Source organism: Botryllus schlosseri, chromosome 3 (genome assembly GCF_051294905.1).
Source record: "Botryllus schlosseri isolate E-star chromosome 3, Bs_hap1, whole genome shotgun sequence".
In the NCBI taxonomy this organism is placed as follows: Eukaryota; Metazoa; Chordata; class Ascidiacea; order Stolidobranchia; family Styelidae; genus Botryllus; species Botryllus schlosseri.
Window position 1 is genome coordinate 17,668,818 of NC_137238.1, and position 21,942 is coordinate 17,690,759.

The 21,942-nt window shown below is 39.7% G+C and overlaps 2 protein-coding genes across 2 annotated transcripts; one reads left to right on the forward strand and one right to left on the reverse strand.

The window, feature by feature from the left end:
• Nucleotides 1–372: 372 nt before the first annotated feature.
• LOC145434996 (microfibril-associated glycoprotein 4-like) lies at nt 373–21,212 on the reverse strand. The gene is made up of 5 exons (XM_080312247.1): nt 20,607–21,212; nt 20,408–20,544; nt 3,602–3,698; nt 1,537–1,633; nt 373–759 (listed from the first exon to the last, which is right to left on the reverse strand). The coding sequence occupies exons 1-5, from the start codon at nt 20,920–20,922 to the stop codon at nt 447–449; spliced, it is 960 nt and encodes a 319-aa protein (XP_080168373.1). The 5' UTR covers nt 20,923–21,212; the 3' UTR covers nt 373–446.
• On the forward strand, nt 14,744–17,698 carry LOC145435898 (uncharacterized). The gene is made up of 3 exons (XM_080313160.1): nt 14,744–14,890; nt 16,548–16,627; nt 17,466–17,698. The coding sequence occupies exons 1-3, from the start codon at nt 14,767–14,769 to the stop codon at nt 17,688–17,690; spliced, it is 429 nt and encodes a 142-aa protein (XP_080169286.1). The 5' UTR covers nt 14,744–14,766; the 3' UTR covers nt 17,691–17,698.
• Nucleotides 21,213–21,942: the final 730 nt, after the last annotated feature.

The window sequence follows — 21,942 nt, forward strand, 5'->3', positions numbered from 1 at the left end:
GGCACCGGTCTGTGAACCACTGTTCTAGAGGGGTGCGTGAACTTGGGATTAATTTCAAATGGGTGCGAATCAGAAAGAAGGTAAACAACTACTGAGCTGTAATAAACATTTAAATATTGAGCTTCCATACGGGAGAAGGTTTGTGGCGTTCGGAAACTGATCATAATTCGGCATCTCGTTTCCCACCAAAGCGTTGGTCGTATCCGACAACAACCGCCAGGCCCACATATATAATATAAGACCATTGCAGCTATTCCCTGTTCTGGCGCTGTGGAATTGAGAGGCGCTCTGGCGCTGTTACGCAATGAAAATCATTACCCGCATACTGAATATACAATCAACAACAAATGCCGTGAACAAATGTTGAAATATATGAAACATAGATGCCAATATGAACGTGATCCTTATTCTCCCATGGCCGATAACGAACGGTCGTGCATGCGCTATCAACTTCTTTTTGCAATCTTCATCTCAGTGAAGCGCATATTCATCCACGTGGTTACGACTTTATCGTACCAAGCCAATCCGACAGTGCCTCTTTTCCCATATCGCCCATTCAGATTGGAGTTATGGCACGCGGCATACCACCATCCACCTCCGTAAATTTGCGCGCAATTGGACGCATGGTCGTCGTGATCCGCATCTTTTGTGCTGAATTGTTTTCCATCATGAACCCGCATGACTGCATCCGCAACGTTCCCAGTAAATCCGCTTACGGACAAGCGGTAATTATCGGATGCTGGCGCCACAGAAAACGCACTGGATATAATGCATGGAATGAATTCATGTCGTCGGATGGATAAAACGAGACAGCGCATTTCAAATCTATTTGCGCGGAGTGTCATTGAGAAACGAATATTTCCGAATGCAGTGCTGTCCTTCTACAGACAGACAAACAGACAGACTTTGTCAAACTTCAAATTTTATAGGATGTGACGATATGACATGTAACGGTCTTGTTGCTCCTCACCTCCATGACAGTGGAGTAATAGTGTATTAATTAAAAATAATATAACAGTGGATAGTCTGCAATCATCGAATGTGAACATTCGATACTGCAATTCTAGGAAAGGATAGAAAAACATAAATAACAAAACAAAAGTCATGGCAAAATTCTCGGTAAAGCAATACATGGAATCAATAAACAGAGGCATATTATATCAATCATCAGGCACATACTCTCAGTTCTTAATATGCTGGTAATCCAAGTAATGGATTTTAAATTCATTCTGAGGCGATTCTTTGATATTGTCACACGCACTATTCCTAATGTTTGGGGCTATATATTCATTAGAATGTTGTGTCAATGTTGAGTTCATGCGGTGAATATGTATAGATGGCCAAGGAGATGAATGATATGGAATATTCAAAAAGAAAGATGTAATATTATCAATGGTTTCTGCACGAGTTTGTAGTCAGGATTTTACATTGAAGTATATTTTTAATTGGATAGCAGGCGCCCAGAAGACAATGCTAAGACACGGTATTTTCTCAAAATTCAGAGGCTGCTTTGTGAATATAGAGCCGAATACTAACCTATACTCCGCGTGCATCCTTGTGCCGTTCATCTCAATCATATCGATTCGTAGTTTGTATTCGCCAGTTTTCGTCAGTTGATGAATTGCTTCCAACCCTGCATACCAATTATTTTGGCTTCATCATTCGTATTTAGAACTGAGACTACGTTAAAACTCTGCGCTACGTGCAATTCTTTCATACTAATACGATGGCTGTAGTTACACGTAAAAATAGAAGCTTGTGCGGTTACTTAAGTATGTGACAGTGTTGGGATCAAGTCACTACCTTCGAGTCACGAGTCATTTCGAGTCACTGCACATTTTGACTCGAGTCAAGTCAAGTCACTCGGTTTTTGGAGGTGACTCGAGTCAAGTCAAGTCAAGTTGCCTTTTCGAAGTATGAGGCATGATTATGTCATTGCATTTGGCTAGCTGTCTGAAATACAGATTGAGTGGTCTGAACCAATTAACTAATATAGAGTTAAATATACACGCAATAAGGCGCTGTATCGCTCACATATATGTAGAACTGCTAAACTACGTAAGTAATTGCATAGCCTCAGTTTATAGTGACCAGCCAAAATAGAGAATAGAGAAACGGATTGATCAGATGCAATTATACATTACCCATTTACAAATTGATATGATACAAAACGAGCCTATGCCGGTGGTTTATGACTATTTAAACTATATTCGAATTCAATTACAATAAAACAAGAGGTTTGGTTAAAGTAAGAACAGAAAACAGAAATATACATTTAGCTATTAAATTACTTAACAGTATTAGTTTACGACCTCGTAAGCTATAAGCTTCGATCACTTCGTTTGCGGTCAATTTATTTGTGAAAGAACAATGGAGGCACAGTGAAACGCACGATCATTGAATGATTAGTCGCTCTCACAGGTTACACGAGCGTTTCGCGAGCAATCCGACCGTATGCAAGACACAATGATTTTTATCGACACCGATTACATGATGACTTGAAATTGACTCGTGAATTTTGCTCCGAGTCACGAGTCAATCCACATTTTTGATACGCCGAGTCAAGTCAAGTCAAGTCGTTTTAGCAAAGTGACTCGAGTCAAGTCAAGTCATACAAAAAAGGTGACTCGAGTCTGACTCGAGTAAAGTCATGACTCGAGTCATCCCAACACTGGTATGTGACGCAAAAAACTATAATTTTAAAAGCGTCATTATACATCTTATTTTACTTTTACCAACATTAATAATTATAACAAACTTTTTGTTTACTTGTAAATAGGGCAGGGGTAAAATCGATTACCAGAGTAATTCGCTTCTGAACCCAGTATTAGCCTTCGAGTCGTGTCGATTGTAACTCATTATGACGTCGTAACAGGATGAGATATGTATGAAGTTTAAATATGTAGCCTACATTCTGTTCACATATGCATTGCTGTCACAATAAATAATGTCAGTTATCCATCACAATAAAGATAATGTGTTATCATATGCCTATTTCTAGGGTTGCATTTAAAACAAAAATCAATTTAAAGCAAACATGATTAAAACAAGACCCTCGTTGAAAACATGATTTTTAAGCCATGACGTCACGAATATTCAATTGTGACGTCATAGTGGGTTGACATCGACAATTGAAAATCTAGGGTCATTATAGATCCTTTGACGAAATATCTGCACTATTGCTGTTGAACCGACTATTTTGAGGGTTCCAACCATCGCATATCGATATACGTCGGCTATATCGGGTGGTAATTGTCTGTAGGCTCCTACAACATGTTTTTTGAAAAGTATTTACACAACTATGTCATAATTTTACAACTAAAAAAAAGACACAATTTTGTGTTTTTTTAAAAGGCCTTTGTTTAAAAAACTGTTTAAAACATGTTTTAAACAAAATGTTTGAAAACACCGTTCGTTTTAAATGCAACCATATCTATTTCATTGTGCTTTGCGACGATGGGTTGGTCACGACCTCACAGATATTTACTTTCCCCCAACGTCCGTAGCTTTGCACCACATGCTTCGTATGATGCAAAATACCGCACAATCAAAACTATCATTTCCATTGATAACATTGCTGAGAATATCCCTGTTCTCTCACCAAGCCAAAATTCTCCATCAGCATTCCCAAACCCCAAGGCATAATCATTCCAGTCGCGGAAGAAATCGACGCTCCCATCTTGTCTTCTTTGGAGAACCTTGGTGAAAAATAGGCTATAGATGTGACGGATTCCTGAGTTACATAACACCACATTATGATAGGCTCTAGTTATCTGGATATGAAGAGCTTCTTGGAGGTACAGAACTTCAATATACAATTAAATATTATATTCATATTGAAATGAACCCGAATATTTTCGGTGGAAACTCGTCAGGGGTAATCGTCAGCAACTAGTAGAGAATTGGAAAGAACATTGTATATCAGTTGCTGACGATTACCCCTGAATAGTGTCAGCCGAAAATATTCGGGTTCATTTCAATATGAATATACTATTTAATTATCTGGATATGAACCATATAATAATGCTTATTAGAACTATGGTTTGGAAGTAGTATGAAATATTTATTAAAAGTAATAAAATTACACTAAAAAGTCGACCTCGACGCAATGTACGTCAGAGTTTCGTAAAATGGGCAAAACCGAGGCCGAGTCGACGTGATGACCACTTTGTAGTCAACACTGGTACTATTGGTTGAAAACTTTCAAAATTAACCCTTTGTAACCGGCCGGCCTATTGACCAAAATTTTACTGCATCCACATAGAAAACGATAAAATGTCATCCATATGGCTTAAATCGACGCCCAATATATTGCCGTAAACCGGCAGTAGCCGCCTAGCGGTCTGAGATACTCTCACGGCTTAGACGCCAGAGGGAATAGCGTTATGCGAGAAAATGTTCGCGATTTCTTAAAAATAAATTACAATTTTGTTCTTCTATATCTCCTGACGTCATACCTAGGCCCTCTCTTAGTATATGACCACCTGATTGCCTTCCGCATGAATCTCTACGTTCCAACGAGACATTACATTCTACCATAGCGCTTCATAGCCCAGCGCTACGATCTTGGAAAGGTAGTGATGATGAGCACAATCACGCGGCCGCCGCCGATGAGTAATCGATTACGTAATCTCGTATTCTCGTTGAAGGCAACGCGCGTCCAGTTGTGCAGAACATAGGAACTGCCTTGGCAATGTTGCCGTTAGTATAGGCCTACATCTCCATGCTATTGAAGTGTTATCAACCCCAGTTGCTTGTTATATGTAATTTGCAGCTGCAAGGAATCCGTAAGTATACACATATTGCCTTATTCGACACTGCCCAGTGCCCATATACGCTCGGGAAGTCATTTCACGTGATACATTGCTTTATTTCGCATCAATTTGAACTGTATTCTACACGGCTAATGCTCCATGTATGATCAACAGTAGTCATACAAGCCAACAGTAACTTCGTGTGCCATCTGAAACAGATATATAACTGCCTCTATATGATGTTGTTATCACAGGCTCGGGTACAAAAATAGCCTAACTCGCACGCTTATTTGTGCGGTGTTAGGGCTGGTGTCGGCTTTCTTATACAAAACTAAGCTCCATGATATGGATATTGATGGATATGCCAGGATAATGGCTAACTATATGTATAATTTGCTATTGCCTGAAGCAATTGTACATCTGTTTGAAACCGCAACGAGTCAGGTCATCTTACGCAGCCATGATTTTCACGTAATAAGGTATGCTTCTTTCACGTCAATTTGAAACATCTTCTACGTGCTAATCTTCGATATAAGGACTTTCATAGAATAGTATGACCAACAACAAGTCATAGAAGATAACTGTAATCGGTTATATGAAGTCTAGAACGGAAGATACAATGGTTTATATTTCAGGCGGTCACTCGCGCGAACATCATTACAAATTCAATTTTGCGGGAAACCTTTTTGCGTGTACAATCTGCATTTCAAGCAGGATATACATTGCAACATTAGGTTATACATGGTCTGATGTATGCGTATTTATAAGAGCTATACATACCAACCGATTGCAATCGTTTATGACCAATACAGGTCTAGCTATCTAGGATTAAATATCGACTCCTCTGCGTTAAACAGTCGCGGTCTAGTATACTAGACCGCCGGTCGCAAAGGGTTAACCATATTCTCTTCCCGTATTTCTGCTTTCAAAGTTTTAAAAAAGTGTCCTCTCTTTTTCGGATCTCAACAAATGGTAACCCTATTAATTCAATTTTCTAACTAGCCACTGATGATCGCATTTAAATACATTTACAGCCGCTTTCGCTATAGAATAAATTACTTGACCTGGTGGAAGATGAGAATTAAATGTTTGACGGTACTGAAGCAAACAAATTTACATATATCGGTGGAGCAAAAACAGCATTAACCGTAATCATCTGAACTTCATATTTTATGATCGAAATATGATGATATTTAGAGTATTACAAGCAAGTGACTTATTTAGCCCGTACTAGAAGATAAGCAAAAAACAAATCAGAATGAAATACCCATAGTGTTTTGATGTCTACATTTACATGCATTTACGTCAGCTTTTTCTGTTTACTGAATGAATAGGCAAGTACGCAGCACGCATTAATTCCAACACCGTGGTATGAAAATTACCTATAGCTTTACAAGCAAGTGACCTATTTAGCCCGCACTCGAAGATAAGCAAGAAACAAATCAGAATGAGATACCCATAGTGTTTTGATGTCTACATTTACATGCATTCACGTCAGCTTTTTCTGTTTACTTAATGAATAGGCGAGTACGCAGCACGCATTAATTACCTATAGCTTTGTTATATTTTCATTACGATCTATTTGGAATTGGAACATAAATACAGAGATCGTCAAATTGTCTGAAGCTGTTGACTTATGTTAATGCGATTTGGCGGCGCTTGGCTTCGCCAGACAGTAGCTGGCCTGAATGTTTCCAGAAATCGTGCCGACCGACGACGTAATAAACGGTTTAAAAAAATTCTTACGTGCTGAGAAGCACTGCTGCCAATCTGCCATACAGGAAGCAGATATAACAAAGTATTAGTGGTTGTCACGCTGAAGGCTAAACTACAACGGTACACCCAACACCCCTCTTCACCAGGTCCGAGTCCGACCTAGTTTAGGATTACCATATTTCTGCAACCCAAATTCCCGACACTCTTTAGCGCCCACTAGTGGATTTCAGAATTAGTTAGGACGTCACATCAGCAAAGCTTTGCTCATAGACCAGAGGTGGTCACGATCCGGTTCAGGAGTATGTGGCTGTGTGTTGTGTAATCGGGACCTAAAGCACATGTCTTCAGCCCCTTCCCGCCCAAATAAACAATGATTTTGAGTCCACACTATAGAGCCATCGATGCAACTTCTGGGGGGGGGGGGTGTTTGTCATATGAATCTGGTTTCTGTATGAATGAATTCTGTCAATAATATTGGTTGTTCCATATATTACTATATAGATACTACTCTCCGCCCACATGATAACAGTTAGCGGGGGGAGGATGATGAGTTCGAAAATTCAGGGAGCGTATAAATTGCACATCGTTTAGTCATGTTCAATTGTTCATGTCCCACCGATAAGATTGTTTATCAGCCTTATGCTGGTGTGCACGACTGAGCTTTATAAACAGCCCCACATCCAGTGGTTTCGAACCTTTTATGGTCGCGCCTCCATCTCTAATTTGAAATGTTCCGTGGCCCAGATCAAAATTTGACGAGCTGATTACTAAAAGAAGTCAGCACCTTTGCCCAGACTTACTCACGGGCTATTTTGTAAGCTGATTACGTTCACAATATTCGCAAACCCCAGAAGAAAGGCAAACGACCCCCCCCCCCCCCCAATTTGGAACCACTATCTTTGAATAAAGCATTTAAACGGCCTTAACAATCTCTAGAAGTATACCGTTCTCTTATAATTGCGATTACAATTAGGCTTATTCCAGTAATGAAGGTTGTTTTTATTTACATTTTATTTCAGTTTAGGCGAGCGTGGCAGTCACCATATTAAATTCAATAAACGTAATAGTAAATCACGCGCACCGCGAAGAAATATATCATGCATCAGCATAAATATTCTCAAAAAATATTGTTTTAAGGCTGATTTACGAAAAAATATTATGAGTCTACGTCAAGTCTTCAAAATTCCGGACGTTTGGCATATTTTAGAAATTCCTCCCGGACGCTACTTTGAACAGTGAAATTCCGGACATGTCCGGGAAATCCCGGACGTATGGCAACCCTAACCTAGTTAGACTCCGGAACCCTTACTTGAGGATTGGAGGTTTACCTCGGCTTCTCATCTCCAACCGACCCGAGAAAGTGGTGTCTTACATTAGCCCAGTGTGAAAGTGGACCGTGCTATTTATTAGTCGGTATAGCTTAGGAATAATGAGATTAGAGTATCGGTCTTGTGCGAAATGATCATGATCACAGGTGTCGAGACACCACGATTGCAATACCAACAGACATTTTGAGGACAGGGTTTCAAACCACGCTTCAAAATCTATCACAACCTATCTAGAGGGTGGTGTTCGAATCTTGAAGTTATATAACAGAATATTCACGATTAGTTACTGCTACAATTCTTATGATCGTAGATGATTAAACGATTGTCAATTGATATGACACAATATGACGTCATTTACTTTTTTTCGTTATAGCTACGACTCGTGGTAACAATCGTAACATGATGTAAGCTAGTGACCAGAGATGGGCGGATTCCCAAATTTCGGGATCCGAATCTATCCGGATCCGGCTGGCAATGTGAGATTCGGAGTCCGGCTGTTGAATGTCCAGCTTGGAATCCGAAAAAATCCTGCCATAACAATGCTAATTAATCATATTGCTGCAAAAAATCCGGCTAAAATCCGACCATCACCGCAAATTCAAAATCCGGATCCAGTCCGGCCAGGTAAAAATTCAATGAAATCCTGCTCCGGCTCCGGCTCCTGAACCGGACTGTGGCCATCTCTGCTAGTGACTAATGACCAATGAATGTAGAATGGCGAAGTAATGAGTGTGGATGTCAATAGGTCATTGTTATGGTCATTGTGTTGCCACTGTCCGAAAATCGGCATTGCTCGGAACAATCAGGAAGCCGCAGCGGAACGACCATAACAATGACCTATTGCGGGATCTGATTGTTTTAAAAAATGCTTATTCGGCTTTTTCGGCTATTTCGAGGCGGTTCCATTGCCCTGATCATATTATAGATTAGGGTTACCATATTTTTGTGACCCAAATTCCGGACACTTTTTAGCGCCCACTAGTGGATTTCAAAATGAGTTATGACGTCACACTAGCAAATCTTTCCTCATAGACTAGAGGTAGTCACGATCCGGTTCAGGAGTATGTGACTATGGTGCTGTGTAATCGGGACCGAAAGCACATGTTTTCAGCCCCTTCCCGCCCAAATGAATAATGTTTTTGACCCCACACTATAGGGTGATCGATGCAACTTCTGGGGGGTGCTTGTTATATGAACCTGGTGGTTAACTTATTTGAATTAATTCTGTCAATAATATTGGTTGTTCCATATATTACTATATAGATACTACTCTCCGACCACATGATCAGAGTTAGCGGTAGAGCTAGTTCGAAAATACAGGGAGCGTAATAACACGTCGGTAAGTCATGTTCATGCCCTACCGATAAGATTGTGCACCAGCCTTATGCCGGTACACTGTAAAAAATAAACATGGATTTTATCATGGAAATGACATGACTTCCTCTTTCTCATGTTAATTCCATGAAAACACCGACATGGTTTTAAAATCTCATGTTGACATGACAAAAACTTCCATGATGGGACATGATAAGTACCCATATGTCTATGGTTATCAAGTAATAGTATCACGTTGAGCTTTCGTGATATCATCATAATTATCATCATCATCGTCACTGAGAGAGAGGGAGAGAGAAAGAGAGACAGAGAGGAGCGAGAGAGGGAGAGAGAAAGAGAGAAGGAGAGAAGGAGAGAAGGAGAGAGAGGAGAGAGAGATAGAGAATAGAGCAGAAAGAATAGTGGGGGGAGAAAGAAGGGAATGAGAGCATATAGCAAGGAGAGAGAGAAAGAGAGAGGGAAGGGGGAGGGGAGGGGTGGAAAGAGATAGGGGAGAGAGAGTGGGGGAGAGATAGAGAATAGAGCAGAAAGAAGAGAGGGGGAGAAAGAAGGGAAAGGGAGCATAGAGAAAGGAGAGAGAGAGAGAGAGAGAGAGGGGGAGGGAGAGGGGAGGAGAGAGATAGGGGAGAGAGAGGGGGAGAGAGATATCAGACTTATTCTCGTTTTCACCATTGAGATGCTTTGACGATTGAGATGCGATAACCATGCTATCCCTGAATGCTGAAAGTTGAGCCGGATAGCCACGGATACCAGTTTTTTAGTCTTTTGTCTGACATGGCCGGGAATTGATCATAAGACCTACCGATCACGAAGCACGACGCTTTACCATTTCACTATATCGCTATTTCAGCTGAGTGACCAGTAAACATCGTTACATCCTCACAGGATATATTGCAATACACAAACATCGTGATTCGTACATAGCTACATCATCGCACGCAAATATAGCCGTTCGGTTACGGAGCCATAATGACTCCGGATTATCTGGTTACAAAACCAGTCATGCGTACAGTATAGCCGTAGCTTTCAATAGGCCTTTTGCAGGACTTCGATCACGTGACTAGATACGCATAGCAACCACAAATTGGTTAGCAAGCTACTTTCTCGCGCACCTGCTTCAGTGCTAAATATCGCATAGTGTACTGTTGATTTCTGGTTGTAAACGTTTCGGAAATTTGTTGTAGAAGTCATCAGAGATTCACCTATGCTAGATGTCAATCCTGTACAAAGCATTTAGAATGATATCGTCCGAATTACGCAAAAATACATCGGTAACGTAGTCGTATTACGGTACCCAACTCTGATCATATGTACTTAAATTTATGCATTTGAAGTAAAGCGATTGGTTTATATTCTGGTAAGAGTATTTGTTAGTTCAAGCAGTACTATTTGTCTGTTGTGGAGCCTGATTTTGGATGGAAGATATGACTGAAGCAGCCGGGATATGCAAGGATCAGGATATACTGTATGCTGGTTTGGGTGCTGACTGCTGGCGTGCTGCTATAAAACAAAAGTCGCTGAACATATCGGAATTATCTTTTGGGAGAACCTGCCATCAAGACTAAGCAAAGCAGTGCACTTTATTGTTGCATTATACAATGCTGATTTTATTAGCACTACTTCGCAACTGCGATTGAAGTGGATGTGGCAAATCACACGCGATTTTGATAAATAGTTGATGTCACATATGTGCGCTATTTAGCGAACTGAGGGAAGTAACTATCAAATAACTCTTAGAGCAGCTCAAACGCAGTGACAAGATCGGTCATCCGATACCCAGAGGTGGTCAACGTGGTCATTGTTGGGAACCGAGTAGAAGTAATGCCTTAATTTATACTCCAGTACAAGTAGCACTAATTACTCCCAGGACATGTCCAAAGTACTTCAAGTGGAAGTAGAAATGAATTTCTGAAAAGTAGTCAAGAAATTCGTTACATGAAGTAGATTTGGTTGAGGATCACTTAGTTTTAGAAATTGATGCCATGTGACAACTGTAAACATTGCATGTTGCATCTTCTTGATCAACGCAAAAGGGTGATGACACCACAAATAGGTGCAATTTTCAAAAATTAATTTAGTTACCGTGGTACTGGGGCTATTTTGCCCAGTTGTTATGACAACCTCACGCTTGAAGGGGATGCAATCATGGGCCAAAGCTACTTTCTAGTTGACAAAATCCCAAACCTGACAAAAAAGTACCACCTAAAAAGTGTCAAGTAGAAGTGGAAGTAGCCTAAACTCATAATGACGCTAGTACTCAGGTAAAATAGTTCTTCGTTGCTGACCCCCTCTGTGTATTGGTTCAACCAACTCAGAAACATCCTCTAAAGACGACTAACATTGTTTCTTTTGCATTGACTCCGTAATATTCTGAACTTATGATAGTCTTTGATTCATTGTATTTACAAATAAACTTGCAAAGAAGTGCAATTTATTAATTTTTGTGCATTTGATACCCAGAGCATAAGAAAAAGTTGAAGAAAAATGCATGTTAACCTTATCAAGTTCAATAACTGCCGAGACTCTTATGCCTATGTATTTTCCTCTACCTCCATAGCCACTTGTCTAGACATATTCATAGCATCCACGGAAGAGCGCTTGTCTTGCTGTACACAAATGAAATATCATTTTCAAAGCAGACATCAACATCGGGAAAGAAGTTCAGGACAGTTAGTCAGTGGTCAGATCATCTGCTGACATTTTCTGTTGGCATGAAACCACGCTGCCTTCTACCACATGACCGAATTTTATGTGATGATAATCCAGGCTGAATTCTTGACGAGGGCATCATCACTTTCTCAGTTGCCTATGTTCGGCTCTCTTGGGATAATCCATCAGATCATTAATTCATATACATGTGGTATAGCCATGTCTTGAAACTCAAGATATTTGCACTGTGCCATAGAGTGAAGTAATCCAATCGAGGCAATCAATCAAGTAATCCAGGCCTCGGGACAGTTTGTTGCACCCTCAATTGGAGCTGATGATCATTTTTCTTCGAGTAGTGGCACTTGGCAGCATGACAGAATGATCAATAACTTGTAATATAGGTGTAGAGGTCTAAATATTTTGAATTGTTTAACTGAGAAGCTATACAATAGCATAGGATGTTTAATATATATATATGGTATGTAGCACATTGCATGAATTCATAACACATCAACATACTGGCACTGGCAGTCATTGTCTCTAGGCTTAAAAATAGCAGTATCCTATGTATATTGCAATCGACATCAATCATCAAACTGCTGCAATGATTACCAACTACCACTACAATACAACTATAGCATAGTATACTATCCACGCCTAACTTAATGCTGCAATAAATATCACGCAGTCAATGTCCTGCAATGTCGAATTTTGTGTCATAAAATCATAGTTGACTACCAAATAACGGCTACAATGTCGATCATTTTGACGCAAGGAGTTTACATAGTTCATGAATTAAAGACATCCAACATATTTGAATCCTTGCCCATTTCCATGACACTTGCGTTTTATATAAAACGTTTACAGCCCGAAAACGATAATATACTGTATCCGAAATACGGCCACGTTAACGACGGATTTCTGCGTAATTCTGACGATATCATTATATGTGCTTTATACAGGATTGACATCTAGCATAGGAAAATCTCTGATGACTTCTAGAACAAATTTCCGAAACGTTTACAACCAGAAATCAACAGTTCACTATGCGATATTTAGCACTGAAGCAGGTGCGCGAGAAAGTAGCTTGCTAACCAATTTGTGGTTGCTATGCGTATCTAGTCACGTGATCGAAGTCCTGCAAAAGGCCTATTCAAAAGGATTGGAAAAAAGAGGAAGTTTGATGGAGTTGGTCATTTCATAAGTTGTCTTTGTCAAAGTTGCAAAGTTTATGGCTTGTTGCTGTATTAAGCCGTGGATTGGATGGTAAGTATTGATGTATTTATTGTTCCTGTCTTCGTTGTAATATATCCGTCGAATCTGCAATGCGTCACTGGGTAAAGTCGAACCTGAAGCAACTTATCGTATTCAGTCAGATACCGGTATATAGCGGGAACTGCCAAACGGCTGCAAATAGTGATCAAAGTTTACTGCGTATCCATTTGTATGTAGTTGTGGATCATGTGGTAGTTGGTAATGCGTTAGTAGTCATAGACGTTTCACAAGCTCCCTTGCTTTTATTTTGTACCGTACTGGACAATGTTAAAGTGAAGTATTTATCCAACTGGAGGAATATTCATCCTTAGGTGATTGAAAAAACTTCAGCTTTAAAAAATATGGGATATCATGCTATACTCGAGCCTTTGATTCAAGATTTGAAAACCCTAGAAACATAAGGAACTGATGTAAATTTGTATTTTACTGATATACATACTGCAGTTGTTTGTTATATTACTCCTGTGATATTTGTGACATTGAAAATGAGGCTGCTGGAGATCATTAACGAGTGATTACAGTGGATCACAGATCTGAGATAGCTGAAACTGTGAGAACTGTATTTCGGAGTAATATCGGGGACAGTATATTCAACTTCTATATTACGACGAGGCATTTGCCTCGTATGATCTCTCGACAATTCAAGATAAAGGAGTAATATGACTAATCTTGACAGACGATGAAAGTAAGTAATTATTACCACAAATAAATTGGTAGGCTACTATACTATGATTACACTCTTAACGCTTATTGGAAGAGTTGTTTCGCGGTTCCGAACGACACTGATTCCAAATATGACCTTGGTTTTTCAAATTGTCTCTGGTTTTCGTGATATCCCATGGGGTTATTTTGACTAACGTCACATTTTCACTGTATGGTCCAGATAAAAAAAAACGGCTAAGAAATTAAATCTACTTGTTATACTGAACACTGTATTAAATCAAAATGCAGTAAAATAATTATATTTAGGGTAATTGGATTTATCATAATTGGAGTTTTTTATAGATTATTTCTTGAGAGACCACATCATATTTAGAGTGCTGCCCCTTTAATTTCTGCCTTGCAATCGATTTCTTACATGAACGTTGCTACTTTTTGCGCTGAAGAGATATTTCCATGGCTAAGCTAAGTATTATCGTGACTCTTCTATACTTGTGCAGAGAAAGCTGTTTGCAAAGTCAACACATCTACCCTTCCGAAGACGAACTTAGCGCCGACGAGCATCAAAAGGAAATAAGTCAGTGGAAATAGAGGGTACCAGATGAAGAGATGCTGCAAGATAGAATGAGAAGAACTTTTAAATCAGGCCGCGACAGTGTCGTAAATGGAACATCAGCAAGAATACTGATGGAGAATCAAGATATACCCAGTTTTGACCCATGCTCCCTTGGTAGGTACAATCCAACGCAGTGGTTTCAAACACAACATTGTCATTTGTCATGATCGAGTCAACCTGCGACTTTGCAACAAACTCACAAAGAGTTCGTTTTTCAGAATGCTATGATAGTACAAAACAAACTACATATATATATTCCTGAAATAATTTACGATAGTTGTGACTTGTGAGTTGTGACATATCCTCGTTCACAAGCCCGACCTGTGCTTAAATTGAGACTACTGATAGTACTAAAGGCTCCTGCAGACTAACTTAATTAATTAGCTATGATGTAAATCTGTCACAATGTTCAGATTTTGGAAGAAGTTGAAATATGTTGCCTGAATCAAGCCTGTTGGATGTTGACTTGACCTCAAAGATTTTGGAAAAGACTTGGAGCTCTGCACTCAGTCTCCTGCAACCGCAGGAAATTCCGATAGAAATTCAAAAAGTTATGGGTAAGTAAGAGACTTTCACAAATTTAGTTAGTTGGCGGTCAATATCTGTCGAGTAGTTGTAGTCGCGGATTGTGAAAAATAATTAGTTCAAATTTTAGTTGCGGGTTTCGGGAAGTGAGTAATTCTTGTTCCAGCTTCGCAGTTGTGTAGGTGCTCAATAACTGAAAAACACATGTCATCGCGAGGGTGGGTTGAAATCGAATAGCCTACCTGAGTGATTCCACAGATCTAGTTGGTTCAGGGGTGGGCAATTATTTTTCTCTGCAGGCCACTTCAGTAATAGAAAGTTAGTTGGCGTGCCAAGCCGAGCCAACATGTTCAGCTATATTCTCCACTGTATAGATTTTATTTATAAATGGAAAGCAGTGAATTACATTTTTAATAAATACGTCTCCGTGGATGTGTTGATATTAGATAGCCTAATGAGAAAAGTACGGTTAATTAACGAAATGAAAATTTATCTTTATTTTCCCTCCTAATTCAAGATAATGTTAAACATGATACATTTTGAATTCTCTGTAATCCGGGTTTTTATATCAATACATTAAAAGGTAGGCTATATCTTAACAGTGCGACTTGATGAAATTGACATATATATATCGGTTTCGGCCGACATGTAGCGGTACTTTTGGTCAAGGTTTCCTCGCCGTTGAGCTTTTTTGCAGCACACTTCGCAGAGTCACATGTTAGTCGAAACGTCATTGTCAACGTCTTCGTGTGTCCTGAAGTGCTAACGGCCGAAGCCGAAATGCTGATCTCTATAAATTAGCTGTTCTTGCGGGTAGAGTGGTACCCATATTATTATCAAAACATCTAGTCACTATATATCGCGCGAAGAAAATTTGAATTAAGTTTCATAAATTATAGGATTTATGTCCATTTACGAAGTAATTTTTGGTGCTTCGAGCTCGGGCCCTCTCCATTTGAGGGGTCTGGGATGCGGCAGTTGCGGCCCTGTGTTTAGTGCTCCATACCTTCTTTGCATTTCAGCTTTCGACATTCTTTTTATGATATGCCCATTCACCCTTTATGTATGATGAGGTCTCAGTCAAAACGCGCACTGACAATGGCAACAAAGAAGGTTTGAACCAAACTATACGGAAGGAGTAACTTATTGTGACTAATTGTTACGACTTTGCTACATTGACTTGATTTTAAATCTGGATTACGCATACAGGCTTGGGAGGGACGTAGGCTATGTAATCGCGATATATTATTGAGCAGGTTTCAAAGTAAATCAATTTCCGTTCCAGCTCAGTTTATCCAGCTTATGGTTTTAATCAGCAATATTCAAAAGTAGGTTTTATGTTTTTAATTCCAACAAATGGCCAAACTTGCTTCTCAAAATAGCGGGGCTCACTTTGCCCATGGCTGAGTTCGATGTATTATAGTTCGTTAGTTGCGGATTTATAAAGGTCATTACTTGATAGGATATTATAGAAATAGGGTATTTCAAATTGCCGATTTTAAAAACTGTCTGGTTCCTAAGGCAATGTTAAAATTTGCATATTTTTTGCCACGCCCATATTTGCAGTTCACACTACACAAACAGTAACTATGCATTCATTTAATTTTTGTAACTGCATTTATTTAATTTTTAAAACGTTTTTTTTTTCTCGAGTGTTTCACTTGAGCTGATCTCTCACTTCTCATTCAGGTAATCAGAAATTGGACTGGATGGTCGGCATCCCCACCATTTTCAATGAACGCTTCGACAGCTTCCTGATTGTGGATAAGGTGAGTTGTTGATAATGGCCAAAACTGGTTTGCTCAATAATACTACAAGACATTACTACAGTAATAATAATAATACTCAATTCAGATTCAAGTGCTCGAATCATTATGTCCAGCCCTACAAACAATGTGAGTTTAGTGTGCGCCATTGCCTCGCGGGAAAACCAGTCAAAAACCACTGATATTGTTAGTTGTGATTTAGTCCGTAAGCTACTGATTTTAAAAGGTTGCTAGTACTAGTTCTAGTATCAAATTTTAAAAAGTTCTAGGTATAGTTGTAAGTTATAGTTATATTTGTGGATTTTGAACATTGAGTACTTTTAGTTACAATTCTAGTTTTGAATTTTATAAGGTGATTGATTAGTCCTAGTTTTAGTTTTACTTGCGGATTTGAAAAAGCGAGTAGTTCTGTTTTCGGAATTCCCAGAAAAGACACAAACAACCTTTGGCCGGGTCACAATCACCAAAGTTGAACTCCGTCACCAAAATACAAGTTTTCAAATCCTAGATTTACCGCCCATCCGTGCATTAATCCATCCATTTATTAATAATTGGATAATCGTAGGTCGTAGCATCAAATAGTATAGTGGTGCAGAGGTAAAGGAACGGATGACTGTGCATGTGTGCATACTTGATATTGTCAAGTGAAAAGTAGATTTTGTACATACCGAGACAATTCATAGACAAGGTCAATGTAATGAGATGCTAATAGATTTTTGTCATCTTAACTGGCTGTGTTTGATACAACTTTAAACCATCTTGGAAACTATTCATATGTATTCTATCCACCTGTGTGCCTTGAATAGTGCATGGATGGTAATGACATTTATATTCATTTTAGGATCCGAAGAATGTCTACCCGACGATGAAGTGCGATACTCTTCAGAAAAAGTGGACAATCCATTTCGTTGGCGAATCTGTCGATGGACTAATGAGTTTCCATCATACATTGGCGACATATTGCGTTTTCAACATCAAGTTTGCGCCAGCGTCAGCGAGTTCATTGAACTTTTCGCAGATTTTCTTGCAAACATTCCAGATGTCAAATACAGCTAAATACATCTAACCACAGGGTATGTGTACATTAGTAGAGGTGAAAGGTCAATTTGAAGCATTATTAGGACATGGGTAGGAACATGGATGTCAACAGGTCTACATGGATGTCGACAAGTTATCATGGGCCTTTTCCATGTCAACATGACTCAGGGGGGACCAGGTCTAGACTATGGGTACACCCATGATTATTTTTTACAGTGTACGCACCACGTAGCTTTATCAACACCCCACATCCAGTAGTTTCCAACCGTTTATGGTCACGACTCCACCTCCAATATGAAAATGTTCCGTTGGCCAGATCAAAATTTGACGAGCTGATTACTAAAAGAAGTCAACACCTTTGCCCAGACTTACTCACGGACTATTTTGGAAGCTGATTACGTACAACATATCCGCAAATCTCGGAATAAAGGCGAACGACCCCCCCCCCCCCCCCCCCGTATATGGAACCACTATCTTTGAATAAAGCATTTAAACGATCTCTAGGAACATAGTGTTCACCTATAAGTGCCATTACAATCAGGCTTATTCCAGTAAATGAAGGTTGTTTTTATTTATATTATATTGCGAGGGCGGTAGTCTCCACACTAAAATCAAGCAATGTGATAATAAATCGCGCGCAGCGCGAAGAAAAACATCATGCATTAGCATAAATATTCCCAAACATATTGTTTTTATGCTGCTTTACGAAAAAAAAATATTAGCCTACGTCAAGTCTTCAAAATTCCGGACATTTGGCCTATTTTAGAAATTCCTCCCGGACGCTAGTTGGTACAGTGAAATTCCGGACATGTCCGGGAAATTCCGGACGTATGGCAACCCTATTATAGATATACAGTGTATATTTTGGGGATCAGGGTGATAGGCCTACTAACTTTCGTAGGTATGGAACATGATGCTATATACCGGCTTATTATGATATACAATTTTAGATGATGTACAGTAGCCTGCATGTATACCACATGTTACCTTGAAGCCCTCACTTCGTCCTTTACAAAAAGCTAGGGCTGAATTGAGATGGTTCCCAGTTCGTTACACTATATGTGCCAAATTTTTCAATAAAATCACTGTGGAAATTCACCAATAGGCCGCATCCAACTGCGAAATTCAGACTATGATTCGTCTCTAATACTCCAACATTGGAATAATTGCTTGTCCATGTTATCTTCACGCGCGTGAGTGGATTGGTAGCTTTGAATCAGCCGAAAACAAGAGTTGATAATATCCATGCTTCTCGACCTAAGTAGCCTAGTACTTTGTTGTACGAATCACAACAGCTACCCAGTGGAGGAATGGATAATTCATTACTGTGCCATAGTTGGTATAATTTTCATACTAATGTGAAGTGTTCATGACCAATGTTACCTCTAAGCTGCGCACGTGCGCAAATGCGCAGTGCTTACACGGTCTTTGCGCAGAGAAAATCTAAGTTGCGCACAAAAAAATCCAAAGTGATGACCATTTTTTGGCGTTACGCACTGTTGTCCAATGGTCTGCGCAGTGAGTTGGTGAGTGTGCGCAGACTCGTCAAAAATTAGATGGAACATTGTTCATGACAATATGCCACATCGGCCTTCGTAGATACGTTCTAGTAAACCCGGAATTTTAATTGGATTAATCTTAGTATATGGATCAGAAACCTCGCTGAAAATCCCGGGATCCCGGGATGAGTAGGGGAGATGTGGTACCGATGGATCACTGGGACCGAAAATACTTGTAAAATTCTCCATGATAATTCCATGATTACACTCCGTGAATTTGTCTACAATTACATGCTGGCAGAATCTTCCCTCACGTGCAAAAAAATTCGACCTGCGTGAGTTATGGGGTCTGTGACGAATGATTTACGTTTAAGGGGGTGTAAAGTAAATTTGGATCGACATTTGCATTTTTCTATATCACCTTTCAGACTAACAAACCCGCCATAATTTTTGATGTGAAGTATAGGGCTTGTATCAGGGTATATAATGGCACATATTTTTTGAATCAATACCATCCGTGAGTGGACTATTTTCAATTCAATTACAATATTTATGGGGTGCGGGACCTATGGCACCCTAGCCAAATCAAGCAAAATAGATGGACCAACTAATCACTTAACAACAGAAACTCGCCTACTTATATATAGGCTGTAAATCATAGTTACTTGTAGTGTTTTATCGCTATTACGAGGTATTTGAAAGTCTAAATGTCGATTTGCGGGAAATATGTATGTGGCATTAATTTTGTAAGTTTGGGCGTAAATCAAAACATGAGTTTATGCCAACATTGGAGTTGATATAATCTATTTTATTCTTGAAGGTCGCGACGAAACATTCTTCATTGGCTTGCTGTAGCTTAGCTTATAGTACACAACAAAACAAGTTAACAAATTTGAGTTTTTGAGCGTATGTCTCATAGGTCCCATGGTCGTGTGCCTTTGGACCCACCGGGTGGGGAACGATGAAACGTTCGAGCAACAAATTTCAAACGTTTATAAATATTTTTTGAAAAGGCGGATATACATGTAAATGTCCGCGACAGGTAGAGCTTGTATTGAAGTGTTGAGACAGCAAAATACCTGCTATTCTCGGCTGAAGATTTGAGGGCCAGAGATCATTTTGCAATTTTTGATCCATCGGTACCACATCTCCCCTACATATGAGTACTTATGAAATGAAGAAGTTATGCATGCACAGAACATTCATACCAATCATCGATAGGGATTTAATGGTAAAACAAACGTACTGTCCAAATTTCCTCTTCGGTTCGTCGGCACAATGCATTTGCGCCTTCAACAACCGACGGAAATATCCTGACTGCCACTTCAGACTTGTCATGAAATTCAAATTCGTCACAGCTTCTCGGGAACATCTTTGGGAATTCTGCAAATGCTCCTGACATAATGAATTATTAGCCTATGCGTGATACAGTGTTTGATATTTACCAACTAATAATTGCTCTCTGATGATTTCCTTCAGTACGGTTACATTACAGCTTCCGGCTGGTCCAATACGCCCGGTGTCACCTTTTGCTCCAGTCAATCCAGGGTTCCCAATAGCTCCTTTGGGCCCAGGAGATCCGCGTCCCCCAGGAGGGCCAGCCGGCCCGGCCTTTCCTACTCTCGTGATAGCTACGACATCTTGTTGTCCTATATTCATCGAGTGACAATGTTGACTTATTAAATCCATAAATGTTACTACTTCATTGTGCCCACGAGCTGACAACACAGCCAATGAGAAAAACACTATATATTTCAACATTCTGTAAATAGTTGTGTCGAGTAGAGAGTTTCATTATCAGTGGAGTCATTCGATGAATGTAATCTTGATAACCACAAAGGTATATATCGGAACATAATTTGTAGTATTTTCCAATTTGCAAGTAGACTATTTGCCGACAATACCATGCGAATCCAAACCGTAACCGCTTCTTCTGAATCTACACGTAGATCTATACGCCTCCATGATGTCACTAATCCATATATATAATATACAATACATACACATTTGGTGCTATTAACTCTACACTAGCAGTCGTGACACGACTATATCTCACCCACTGAATGAATTACAGAAAGGGCGAGATTTTATATCTGTACGTCCACGACTAATGTTCGTTTCTGTTTTTGTTGTTTCTCAACGGTTGTCACCACTGTCAATTACACATGCTAGACAAATTCATAGCGTCTTGAAAAATATTATGACATAGGAAAGTGTTTACAATTTTTCGACTAATAATGAAACTGGTGGTAACAGCTGAAGGTTGTGACTCATAATTTGAGATGAGTCATATAATAAGTCATAATGAGATCTCGTCTCCCCATAAACACTCAACAGGTGCCGGGTGCCAGCTGTATATATGCAGTAATAACAAGTAAGTGGAAATGGTGATGCGCAAAATGATTCGATAATACTCGTATCCAAACCGAGTATTGATTAGTTGGAGTCGCCTACGGTTCGATATTTTCGAGCAGGGAATGTGGGGCACAATGCGACGATACACATTTTCTGTCATAAATATATATTGAATCCTGAAATACCAATGTACTTCAGCAAAACGATGGTTGAATATAAAACGCGTAATTCCATAGAAATATGGTATCCGAATGTACCAGTTGCATAGCGACCACTGCCCCGCAGAATTCAGCGGCATATTCACCTCCGAATCGAAAGCTCGTAAGCGCATCCCTCTACAGCAGGGGTTCTCAACCTGGGGGGGAGCGCCCCCCTTGAGGGGCACGGGAGGCTCTCACGGGGGGGGGCGAGAATTTTTAATCAATT

What these genes read in the sequence shown, in the direction of transcription:
- LOC145434996 (XM_080312247.1), bottom strand. Translation starts at nt 20,922, where the DNA reads ATGTTGAAATATATAGTGTTTTTCTCATTGGCTGTGTTGTCAGCTCGT. An exon ending in CAGAGAGCAATTATTAGTTG is followed by an intron (nt 20,545 to 20,606) that starts GTAAATATCAAA and finishes GAGCATTTGCAG; the next exon opens with AATTCCCAAAGATGTTCCCG. An exon ending in AGGATGCACGCGGAGTATAG is followed by an intron (nt 760 to 1,536) that starts GTTAGTATTCGG and finishes CATTATATCCAG; the next exon opens with TGCGTTTTCTGTGGCGCCAG.
- LOC145435898 (XM_080313160.1), top strand. Translation starts at nt 14,767, where the DNA reads ATGTTGCCTGAATCAAGCCTGTTGGATGTTGACTTGACCTCAAAGATT. An exon ending in AGAAATTCAAAAAGTTATGG is followed by an intron (nt 14,891 to 16,547) that starts GTAAGTAAGAGA and finishes CTTCTCATTCAG; the next exon opens with GTAATCAGAAATTGGACTGG. An exon ending in GCTTCCTGATTGTGGATAAG is followed by an intron (nt 16,628 to 17,465) that starts GTGAGTTGTTGA and finishes TATTCATTTTAG; the next exon opens with GATCCGAAGAATGTCTACCC.